The sequence below is a fragment of the Corythoichthys intestinalis genome, chromosome 7 (genome assembly GCF_030265065.1).
Source record: "Corythoichthys intestinalis isolate RoL2023-P3 chromosome 7, ASM3026506v1, whole genome shotgun sequence".
NCBI lineage: Eukaryota > Metazoa > Chordata > Actinopteri > Syngnathiformes > Syngnathidae > Corythoichthys > Corythoichthys intestinalis.
Window position 1 is genome coordinate 19250299 of NC_080401.1, and position 13124 is coordinate 19263422.

Genomic DNA, 13124 nt, shown 5'->3' on the forward strand with positions numbered 1-13124 from the left:
AATTATATACTTTATTTAGCCTCCTAATTTGCGCAACCGAAGAATTCAGCACGCCACCTCCTCAACCCCTCCGACAAGAAGTAGTTGAATATTATGGCGGCTGTTACTAAATAAAAACGACGCTCTCACCATCTGCGAAACATGTACCGTAGAAGTTCCACGAGGCAGAAAGAAAGCGTCCTCATTCAAAACCACTAACCCAGCAGCTATTTAAAACTGCATCACAAAGATTTTTGGAACGAATACGAGGCTGCCGCTAGCGGGAATGCTAAGGCTATTGTAAACACAAGCTAAACTACAGGGCTTGTGATAATACAGAGTCGGGCTGTTTGGGAATGCAGCCCAAGGCAGGTGGTAAATTCGCATCTAAGGCTAAACACCGGCACGTCTGGAGACCGATAGTCGACAAGTAGCCGTCTTCCGACGGAGCCCGCGGCTCTGGCCGGTCCGGCAGGCCGCTGGCGGGGGGCGGGCCGGGCCGAGCCCGGTTCCCCGGCTTCGGGACCTCCAGCGAACACCCACGGCGTGCGAGCAGAGCCAGGACCCGAATACGCCGCGGCGAACGGCCGGGGCTGGCAGATTATCCGGTACGAACGTAGCTGCCGCCGCTGAGACAAGACACTTTTTTTTTTAACCTAAATGACCCGAGAACCAAAGCCCTGGATAAAAAAATAATGCAGTTTATACGACCACCATTCTTCATGAAAAAGTGATGTCCAGTAAGCAAGCTTATCATGACGGCACAATGGTTAGATGATAATTTAAACATGGAGAAAACGAAGTCAGCCAGTCAATAATGCATTCAGTATGTAAAATGACGAGTGGTCAGATGACTTTGTAACGCTGCCTTTATTTTCAGCTTAACAAAACTCAGGCATAAAACAACACGCACGCGGATGCGGGCTCCAACTCCGTCCAAATAGTACTGCCGTGTATCAGTTTAGCTGCTGTAAACTAAATGTCGTGAAAGCCGCAAATGTAAACAAAGCGCGGCAGAATGGGTACATGACATTTCGCTCTTTTGAGTTAATCATTTTCACAGTGTGCAACAAAGCATATAACATTAGCAATCACTTTTCAAATTATTTAACTTATTTCTCTGCTCAATTACAGTCACAGTAGATAATCAAATTCTTAAATCAATATTCTGTAGCCACAAATATCATTTAAAATCTTTCCTTCTTCCAAGTTTTTTTTTTAGGATGAAGTATAATAATGTATTGCTTAAAGGGTATGAAAACGCAAAGGGGGTGTGAGACATCAATAGAACCGTTATGTGCCAAGATAACAAATATTGATAAAGTTAACAAAAAAAAAAAAATCACATTAATGAGCAATTATCGAAAATAGATCGAAAATGACGAACATTTCCGAAAGTGTTCCGGAAACAGCCGAATGGGGCGGAGACGTCATAACAAGGAAACAAAAGGTCGAGGCAGGTGCCATGGTTGTTTATCGACGAGAGAGTTGTGTTCCTGTTCTATCAAAAAAATCGCTAAAATGGTTCAAACCTGTCATGCTATGTGGTTTACAAATAGCCATTTGTCGCAATGTAGTACCCATGAGTTCCCGAACGCGAGAAAAAGAGCTGGACTACGCAGACAATTAGTAAAGTTCGTCAGTGCTAAGAGGGCTAATTTTGCAATTTTACAGGGAAACGGGAACCTGACGAGCCAGAAGATGTGCCTACAACCTCAAAGAAAACAAAATTTATGCTACTTCCCAATCACTAAAGACCCACGAACTGCGAAGGAGTGAATTCGTGACCCGTATGTGAATAAATCGAGTGTTTCGAGCATGTCTGTGGAACAGGAATATCAGCTTGTAGAGATCGCAAATCACGGCGACTTTAGACAACAACTCTACCGAAGTTCTGGATTAAAGTCATTTCGGAATATCCCGACATCGCTTGGAGCGCGCTGAAAACTGTGCTACAATTTCCAACATCGCTAGCTTGATGCTAGCTTCTCTCACTCTCCCATCTCGTCTCAACGAAACAAACTCAGCCCTCCCACTGATTCAGCGGTTGAGTTGTATTTTTTTCCCTGCACTCAACACGACGGGGCTAAAAACAAATGCTATTTTATATTTGCTGTATTTTTCTGCCGCACATTGCCGGTGTTCTGACAAAGTTGGCATGTGCGTAACGTTAAAAAGGACCGCGAATGCAGCGATTCCCAAGTACACACTACAAACTTTCTTTAAAGAAAGGAATATTAACTTACGTTTGCCATGTTTGGCGCACACAACAACTGCACGTAGCCCTCTCACTTAACGACTTCGCCATGTCGTTAACCGTTAATTTACGCCATTTCCGTGTTGCACATGTATGTTTGTGATGTAAATAGTTTTTTAGCACCATTGGACAACATTGAGAGTCCAACTGAATGTAGAAGAGGGACACCGGTCCGTGAAAAAAAAAGACCCAAATCACACCGGTCAGTGGTGCAAAAAAGGTTGGAGACCCATGCTCTAATCCCATTCATATTTGTGTCGGTTGGCAGAGCGAAACCGATGATAGCATATTAAATGATAATTATTCTATACATTACTTTATTTTGCGGTCACGGTGTATCAGCTTCACAAAAAGAAATGCAAAACATACCATTTGGTGTTTCCCACACGAACTGTTGTCGGGGTTTCATCAGTGTGATTGCTCCCCTCAATGATCCTTTCATTAGGCTGCATTGGCTTTCGTTTGGGCTCAAATTGATAACCCAAAACACCAAAGAAAGGTTCATAACTCTCCTCTTCACCATTAGAAGAATGTTCGTTACGTCGGCTTCGTCGCTGCAAATAGAAACGTAATTGTCCGCCATCATCACCGCCATTCAGTACTAAAGCACTGAGCCGGTTGTTTCCTTGTTTTGATGTCATGCACACAATATGCCAGATTTCCGGGATCTCGGGGGCGGGTCTTTTTAGCTTGAAATTGACCCAAATTTCTCTCATTTTCTTGGTGTTGCGATGTGTGTAATTACACGAAGTGACATGATATGAATCCAAAAGGCATTCGTTTATGGATAAATGATGGAATATTAGCATTTCCCCAGGGGTTGACATACACTTTAAAACAAGGCTGTTAAGATTATTTTCTGCTAGCTATTTTTCTTCCAAGAAATCAGAGAAATACACTTGAAGCGATGGCAGATAATTTCACTTATTGCCAATAGATTTACACTTAAAACTGACTAGTTTTAAGTAAGTTTGTTTTGCAGTGCATTAATGTTATATATGTTGGGGATGGCTTACTTTTAAAGGCATTTTTGTGCAACTTAGTTCCCAAAAGTTTACCATTACACAATGTCAGACAATCTGTCATTATTTAGATGTTTGAATTAGAGCTGTCCCGACTAGTCGACGTAGTCGACGTCATCGATGACGTAAATCCGTCGACGAGCACAACATCCCGTCGACGGTTAATGAAGGGTTAAAAAAAAATACATGCGTGGAAAGTTCAGAATGTCTGATGCTCTGTATGCAAGCGGGGAAAGCTGCACAAAGCCAAAAAAAGCGCGCCAGAGTGTCCAAAACACTGACTTATTACAAAGAAACAACGGAGGGTACACTCTTCTGTCCTGTCTCTTCAATGCCAAGCTTGGCTGCACGTCGGCCGTGAATAAACACCTCAAGCGCCGTCACCGTTTGTAATTTTTTTTGTTTTCTTCATTTTTTGTACGCCAGAGGGTGCTGTCGCCTTACTGAATAATAATGTTTCATTGACAATGGGCCTATAAGTGCTATTAGTATTGTCTTTAATGCTAACTGAAAGGTTTATTTCATGTTATGGTTTATTTTATGGTATAGAAAATTATATAAGGTTAAAAGGTCATAAATATATACAGTGATTGCACTCAAGGGAGAGATTGTCAATGATAAGGTAATAAATTAAGGTAAAGGCAATTCATTGATATATAAATAAGGTTTAAAAGGAAAAAGGTGAAAAGTTTTTGTTAATTTCTAATTGTGTTGTTTTATTTGTGTGCACCATAGCTCTTACAGTGTGATTACATCAAGGATAGAATAAAAGTTGTAAACCATCAGTTTAAGAGACCACCTTTTCAATCGGGATGCTACACTAGTTAATTCTATCAGCATTTGAACTCATTGTTTATTTGTGATTTATTATTATTTATGTGTTTATTTGTACTTTAATAAATAATTTACGTGTTCCAATATGTTTTTTGTGAATTGATAAGCGTCAACAAAAATTTCATTGCTAAATTAGTAAACAAAAACAAAAAAATATATATATTTTTTTAAATTATTAGATTAGTCGACTAATCGTAAAAATAGTCGGCTGACTAATCGGGAGAAAATTAGTCGTTTGGGACAGCCCTAGTTTGAATTGACTTGTTCATATTTTATGTTGAAAAAAAGAGCAATAAATTATATTTTTGCACAGTAATATTTTCTTTTGTGTATACTTTAAAATTTTACATAAATCTTTTAATAAAATTATTGGCTTGACATTATCGGTTATCGGTTGGAATAAGGAGGAAATTATCGGTTATCGGTTGAAAAATGTATTATCGTGCATCACTAACTCAAAGGATGTGTAAAACTAAAAACAAACATTTTATATGTCATCTTTAAATAAAACTCACAAAATGCTATGACCATTTGGTCTGCCAAGTGATTTATCTAGACCGAGTCAACAATATCAACATTAGCAAGCCAATGTGCTAATTGCTACTCAACTGCTAACTCTTAGCTTGTAATGCTTTCACTAGTTAGCCGAATTCTAAGAATAAAACATTTAGCTTCTGTCCGACCAAATAAGTATAGAAATTCTACACACAAATAGGCATGGTTTACCGTGGTATGAAAACGTCAGTTTCAAAACCACAAAAATTTTCCGTCATACCGTATTAGCTAGTTTTTATGTCCCAAAAATGCAGTGAGAAATCCGTGCCTTGGAGCAGCAGGACTCACCCCTCCCCCACGGGTTGTTGCTGTGTACCGTGCCTGTCGGTGACACTACATCTGAACTCCCTCCACCAAAAAAGACAAAGTCACTAGTATGGAGGTACGTTGGCTACGGAAAAGAAACAGACTGCGCTGGCTTAGAGGAGGAAGGAAAGCCGATGTGCAGGCAACACTTCCAACATGATTTCACATTTACGTGACCATCATCCTTTACTTTACACTAAATTTAATGTAAGTAAACGCTGTCATGATCGTTTCCCACCATTTACGAGAGTTCTGGCATCTTTAGTGTGTCTAGCGATGGTAAAACAAATACATAAGCTTGTTAACGAGGCATATAACGTGGCTAGTTAGCATGCCAAGACAGCTAACAAGCTTCCTCTCTTCCGTTAGTCAACTTTTGTTAAGTCTTTCGCCATTGTAAACATCTGTTCAAAATAACATTTTCACAATACAACCTGTGGCGTTTTGCTCTCTGGCGACTTTCTGTGATGAGAGAGGATGGGTCCTCTCAGGCTAAACCAGACTACTATTTCAATATCAAGTTAACAGTTAAAAACAGTATATGAAATATTCAAGTCCCTATTCTGTATCAGCAGCATTAAACTACATTCAATTAATTCAATGTTGTGAATCAACCGTTGAATGTGTTAAAATTGCTCCCGTTATTCGATAATTTTCCTTGTCTACTTTCTACTTTTGTGAAAGTTTTAAAACTGTCATCATTTAAAGATGGATTCAAGATTTTGCCGATTTAGGACCATTTTAAAGAAAAAAAATTAGGTTCGCTACAACAGAGCCTTCCAGGGAAGTCTACTGCTTTAAGATGGCAACCGTTTACAAACGCCGGCAAGTGTCATTTCGCATTTAGTTTTCTATACACGTTCTAACGCCACAGCTTTCTGTCATTTCTCATCTAGTTCTACATATATTTGATATCTACCGTAGTGTTACGTGGCCATATGTTTGTAGCAACTAGCAATTGGGAGTTGTTTGTAGCGGCTGTCGGCCGCAGTCAGGTATTATTGTTTTTTTTATCTAGCGGAATGAGTTGGGAGATCTACTCTCGGTCTGTTCCTCATTGGGTCTCGAAGACAGCGCTGTGTTTTAGTTCCACTTTTCCTGGTATAGTTCAATAATCGGAATTTGGATGTTTGTGAATTGTTCTCAGTGTTTCCCATAGGATTTTTTGAAACTGTGGTGGTGGGCTGCATCGGAGTCTGTCAGCCTCACCATGTCGTGCCACGGCAAAAAAATTGTTTTTTTTTTCCCCATTGTTTTTTTCCCCCAAGAAGAACCATAACAAAGATATATTTGAAATATTTCATTAGCTATGCTAATGTTATAGCTCTCAGCTACGGTACATGTATGTAAAATGCGTAGCTGATTACAGCTACGTTACCCTATGTAATAATGCGACTTTTTTTCTCGTAGCAATAGTACGACTTACATCTCGTAGTGACTCGGGGTTGGCAACACAAACTGTTGAAAGAGCACTATTTGACCCCCCCCCCCCCCCCCCCAAAAAAAAAAAAACTGATACAGTATGTCTGGAGCAGCAAAAAATTAAAAGCCTTGTACAAGCCTTATAATTATCAATACTAGCTATATTAACCTACTATAGAAATGACTAAGTTGGCTAGAAATACATAATTAGCCTTCATGATTAAATGTTTATTTTCCCTGCAGTGGATCCTATAGCGCACCACGTGACTACTCTGTTGTACGATGCCACCACAAGTTTAACTTCATTACAATATTAATGAATTGAAAGAATGTTTGTGTCATGTTTGTCCTCCTAGAAATCCTATTAAAAGAAAAAATATATTTCCCTCCCCCATCTTTTTCCATTAAAAAAAAAAAAAAAAAAAAAAAAAGCGCCGAAGCAGCGCTAAAGAGTCGGATGCGGCCCGAGAGCCGCGGGTTTCAGACCGCCGTCGTAGTCCTCCTTTTTCCTTTTTATTCGACCCTCATAAGTACGACATTACCACAACAATAACAGTCCTTCTGTCACCTACCCATTTACAGGACTGGGGGAATTCTAATAGCCGTGTAAAGAGATTTACTTGATTCGGTGAGAAGGTGAATAGTTTTTTCCCCGTTGTTTGTGAACTAAATTTCCACACAAACGCACATCGAGGTACCATTAACTTAGCAAAGAGAGGTATGAGAGTCATTTTTCGAGTGTCCCAGAGCTCGCGAAATTGGGGGGGTGGGGGGGGTGCGCATTTATCAAAGTTTCGTCAGCCGTAATTGTCTGAAGTTGGCGCGCCGGTGTTGTGCCGAAAAATAGCCACTCCACGCGAAATGTCCCCTCTGACGGGAGCGCCCACACGTCACTCGTACAAACAGCCTTTTCTTACCAATCGATGGACACGGAAACTACGTTCTTGTACCGTGAATATGTATCATTTTACTCTGCTTCAACTAATCAATATTTTACTGTGACCAACGCTCTGAAAAGAGCGCAAGGCTTTATTTTGGGCCCCGCCTCCCCGCGCAAGTTCAATCAAAGTTTGCTTTCCGTCCAAGACGGCCGTCCACCGCTCACTTTCGCCGAAAAGTCCGATCCAAACTATTGTAATGCCCCGGATATGGGGAAGAAGGAGAGAAGTCTGTATTTGCTTACCCACTTGATTGTGGTAACAATAATAAAGAAAAACAATAAAATAACAGCGGGCTGCTACGACATGCGACCGCTATCTCTCGCTATCTCGCTCGTTCTCCCATTCTTCCTACTCGTTCCCCTTGCGTCTCTTAAGGGGGGGCCTGCATAGTTACGAACATTACGCTACAATACACAATGAATAGGTGTCCGCTGAACTCCTCCCACTCGGCTGCCGCTAGTTTGAAGCAGCCTTACAAAAAAAATAAAAAATAAATAAAATACTACTCTAAAATGCTACTCTACTACCCGCACGAGCGCAGCTGTGTAATCGGCTGACTGACGCATCTGATTATTATCTTTTTTTTTTTTTTTCCGGTGGGGGGGGCAAACGAGAGGCCGCCACTGTCTCGTTCATTGGTGGGAAACACTGGTTCTTGAATCTTCCACGGCCGAATCGCGAATAATCTAAGGATCAGAAATTTCCCACGCCTCTAGTGTGTAAATATTTATACGAGTCATACTCATGCCCTCTTATTCTCTCTCTCCATTATCAAATTAATATTAATAGTGGTATGTTTTTTTCCTAAAATCATTTTAATCATATTGTTTAAGTCCAGTTCTATATTACCAAGGGTTCTTGTTCTAATGTTGAGCAACTTGAGCTGTGGTTTTAGTCGATAAGTATTTTAAATAACACTGAAATAGAACCTCAGTTATTTAAACCGATTCATGTTGATGTTCCAATTTGCAAATATAACCCATACATCTCAAAATAACATTTTAGAGCAATAATTGCAATATTGTGATACTGTGAAACAACGGAATTTTTGCTTTAGGTTATTATACTGTCAAAATCTCATACCGGCACATGCAAAATTCATACATGCGTACAGGCTGCGCTTGGTTCAGGATGTGGGGCGGTAGCCATCCATGAGTGGTTTCGTGAACAAGAGGATAAACAGGGAGTATGGAGAACCAAATGGGTCAATGAAATATATACAAACATCTTTAAATAGTTACATAAATGTGTCATTGAATAATTAAATTGGAAATCGAATAAGTGTTCATTAAAATTCTGGTCCATTTAATATTTAAAACAATTATTTCATTATTCAGTCATTTCATGGACATGTGCTGCAGTACTTCATAAATTTATTGTATGTCAAACTCACCCTGTCAGTCATATGACAGGATTAAGATCTGATAAAAAACAAGCGATACCCATACCATCTAGAGCTGGAAACTCAGATCTGGCAACCCTCATTGGCCGTCCATCGCCGTCAGTACCAGCCAATGAGTTAACACGCAACCACAAGTCTTGACAAGAGCCAAAAAGCCTCGCCCCGCTCGAGTGTACAAGCAGAAGTGCAGAGTCATTGGGCGGCTCGTCAGAGCACACGCTTTCGGCATCCAGGAAGCGGAAATTCTACCGAGTCCTAGCCTCGGGTTAGCTCGCGACAGACTTCGAAGTACCCTACCCTGGTCATTCAACAAAACGTCAGGGCTCGTAGCTGCCACGCATAATTTCTGAACGCTCACACATTAAAAATAGTGACGAAAAAACAGCCATTTAAAACTACATGAATGAATAACGAAGCTCATTGTGTCCCACGCCCTATTGCTGGTACAAAAATAAAAAAATAAAAAAAAAACAGCCGCTCTCGCGTTACTTTGAAGTCTTTAATTTTAGCAATCGACTGCGTCCGAAGGGTAAACTCTGTGAAGTTATATTTTCATAGCGTGGTCCATTTTTTTCGAAGGCTTTAGGGAAGCTAATTAAACTTCAGTAGACATTCGAACGCCCGTTGAAAAATATGCACAAAGTTATTTCCACAGTAGGTATTATTTGATTTTAGGCCCCAAGCAGAAAAAGGTGGATCTGGGGCGGTAGATTCAAGTTGGACCGGGGGGATGCAGAGCTACTGGAAGATCCGACAACTTCGAATTCGTATTGCTTAGCTCAGTGGTTACTCATAGTTACATTGCCGAACGACTTGAAAACACACTGCCAGCCAACAAACTGCTCAGAAGTCGGTACACCTCAATACGTTCTATGACTAGTCATGCTTCTCTACCGACTAAAGTGCACGGTTCCGCACTCGTAATGGTTGACGCCCCGCCTGACGAGTTAGTCTTGTCACGTTTCCTTCGAAACTCGCCAAAGTCACCTCGAGAACCGTCAATCAGCCTGTTCAAAATTAACGACAGCTGTTCATTCAAACTAAGTTTTTGGCACAGGAAGACCGAATACTAGACGCCATGTGTACTCCACGGTCCCACCAGGCCTTCACATTAAAGCACGCCCGCGCGGATGTGCATATTTCTCTAATCACGTGAACCCCAAAGGGAGGTTAAGAAATGTGAGAATGAGCATACTAACCGTGATTTTGGATAACTCGCCACCGCTGACTGATGCCCAGACATATTTGTTCTCCGTATACCCAACAACGGCCGCGTCCTTGCAATTACCGCCATCGGCCATTATTGAATCCACGTAGCCTTGCCAAGACATTTTCTGAAATTAGTCGTAAGAGATAAAGGAAGCTGGGTTAAAGAAAGTTTCGTCGAGGAAGCGGTAGAACAGCTGTCGTTGTCAGTTGCTAAGTAGCTACATCAAGTTCCCCAGCTTTCTTCTGCTCTCACCATCCAGAGGAAGCCACAGCGGCTAGACAAGGGCTTGGGTGTAGCCCTGACTAAATCACTCCGCGAGGGTAGTGATTGGTCCGCTGCTTCATTGCGTAATATAGGAAGTGGCGGATGAATACATTCATTTCGGAACGAAGGGGCAATGAGACACGAACTATTTAACTGTTTAATTTTGGACAAGACAATACACGCTTCCTGTATGAATACAATGATTTCCAGTGATTTTACAAGAAGAAAAATCTAATCTTTTTTAGAGTTCTTCTGTCTGTGTTTTGTGTTTTTGTTTAAGAGGACAGGAACAAAGGTGCAAAAGGAACGTTTTAGATTAACCCCTTTTATAGACAAGTTTCCGAGGTACTTCCGCTTTACTTCCTGATATCTGCAAGCAACTTCCGTTTTAGAGTTTCTCCATCCAAAACAACAGTAGAGCTAGAGTAACATTACTCATCAAAATCCCCTAAAAAAAAGACTATTTGGAAATACGGCATCCATCTGTCATCATCACGACAGGGCAGGACACCATGTTCATGAAAGCAGATGTGAAACCAAGCTCGTGCCACCACAAGGCCAGGGTGTTTTTGTAGCCATGCTGCCGCTGTGTTGTGGAAGGTATGTTCTTCCAATCCCTGCATTTTCATTTGTCTGGTGCTCCAAAAATACTAAAGCTAAAATCATGCACATGAAATGACTTGTTGCCTTTGATATTGTTATTACAATGATTATTGTAATTATGATGATCTTTAATATTATTGACTACAACTACTGTATCTGCTGCTAGCCTGTTGCTAATCAGTACGTGTAGACGGCACAACTACGTCAAGCCATAAATGCGTTACAAGTTTTTTTTTGTTTGTTTACAGATGGAAAACACTGTTAGGCAAGGGAAGATAAGTCGATGTGCCTCACAGCAACACTTACTGTACGTTGATGGACGTATATCGAGACAAATATCGGTGGCTCGCCTCGCAGCGGACCGTCAGCTCGATCCCTATATCCATCTACGAGCTTTTTAACTGCAGCACCTTTAAGATGCGCTATTGGAGCTGGAATTAACAAGGAAAGCGCAAGAAAGCCCATCTGTAGGCCGCTGAAGGTCTGCGTAATGCCGGGTCAAAGTATGGCGAGGCTCCCAAGCAGCTCCGGAGTTCTGCTGTCTGATATCACATTCTCGTATGCTATTTTTTCTCATAATTTTATAAATTTGGATTTATTCACCTGTTTTGAACATGCACCAATCGTTTTAACTAAAACCGTTTTAAAATAAACAAGAACAAGAAATAAAATCAAGGTGTCCAAATTTTTATTGCGATCAATATCTGCAATAGAAAAGAATGACATGCTATTTTTATATGTAAAATACATACCTTGTTGTTCCTAGTAACAACAAAATCTGTGTCAGCCCTTCTGATGTCGGCAAATGTAATATACTGTCATTTCACCTCATTTCGGTCACTCGAGTGGCCAGCGTATCAATCTGTACCTCACGTCAACACAGGCTGACAGGTTGTAATAATTTTGTCCACGAATGATCAACGAGGTGATAAGAACAATCATACAATCTCATCTATGTCTCATCTACGTCGTGCTGAATTCATCTTTGGAAATTCCGTGGGTTCCTATGGCTTTATTTTGCAGTTTTAACTTTGTAAACACTGCTTACTTCAACCACAATTCATGTTGTTCTTTCTAAACCGGAAGTTCGGAGCAGACATTTTCCAAGATGGCGCCGCCCATATTTCGCTCAGGAAACTTGTCTATAGGGCAAGTAGGCCTATGGTAACTTTTTTTTTTTTTTAAACTTAACCCTATACAGACCTGATGTGGCCTACATCAGGCATCCCCAACCACTGGGCAGGGGACGCGTATCGGACCGTGACGCATTTGCTACCGGGCCGCAGAGAAATAATAAATAACTTGTTAACAACCACAATCTGCCTACATGATCCAAAATGTGAAGTCCACCTATGTGAACGCCCTGTCTCAATTCTAATTCTGATTATATAATTTCGAAATCATTATTGTGTTTTATTATATTGTTATATATTATTGAATTTAAAAAAATGGTAAATTAATTTCGTGTTTTTTTTTTTTTTTTTAAATAATACAATTAAAATGAATAAAACCGGAAATGCACTCTGGTGAAGGCTCCCAATGAAACTATAAAGTTAATGTTGTTTTTCATGGTATTTAAAAGAGTGCCCTATAACGGGTCAAAGGGCAAAAGGACATTTAGGCTTGAATGTCAAGTATGCGTTTAAGAGTGGCTGTTGCTGTGTGAGACCAGTTCAGGCTGTTCAATCCATCAATCAATCAATCAATCAATCAATCAATCAATCAATCAATCAATCAATCAATCAATCAATCAATCAAGCAAGCAAGCATGCAAGCAAGCAAGCAATCAATCAAGCAAGCAATCAAACACAATCAAGTTCATTTGTATAGCACATTTAAAACATCCGCAAAGGAGTCCAAAGTGCTTTACATACCATAAAACAGCAAAATAAGTTAACATTCAAAGATAAAAGAAACACATAAAAAATAAAACAAGTAAAAGACGAGGTCATAAACAGTCATTGCACATTAAAAGCTAGAGAAAAATAAAATGTTTTAAGGCGTGATTTGAAATCCATAAGTGAAGGGGCCTGTCTAATAGTAAGTGGTAATTGGTTCCACAGCCTGGATGCCATCACCGCAAATGCAGTCACCCCTAAGCTTCAGCCTGGATCTTGGGACTTCTAGAAGCAGGTGTTCAGCTGATCTGAGGGTTCTGGTTGGACTGTAAGGCTGAAGCAGTTCTGACAGATATGGCGGCACAAGATTATTCAAACATTTAAAAACAAATAATAATATCTTAAAATGTATCCGGTAATGTACTGGGAGCCAGTGAAGAGATGCTAAAATTGGGGTGATATGTTCGCGCCTGCGGGTTCTAGTTAGGAGT

General features: G+C 40.4%; 1 protein-coding gene across 1 annotated transcript in view; it reads right to left on the reverse strand.

Annotated features, from left to right (window-relative positions):
* LOC130918521 (profilin-2-like) overlaps positions 1-10236 on the reverse strand; it is a 28363-nt gene extending 18127 nt beyond the window's left edge. The window contains exon 1 of the mRNA XM_057840268.1: positions 9918-10236. Coding sequence (XP_057696251.1) covers positions 9918-10049 — 132 coding nt within the window. The 5' untranslated portion in view covers positions 10050-10236. The remainder of the gene's footprint in view (positions 1-9917) is intronic.
* Between the last annotated feature and the right edge of the window lie 2888 nt (positions 10237-13124).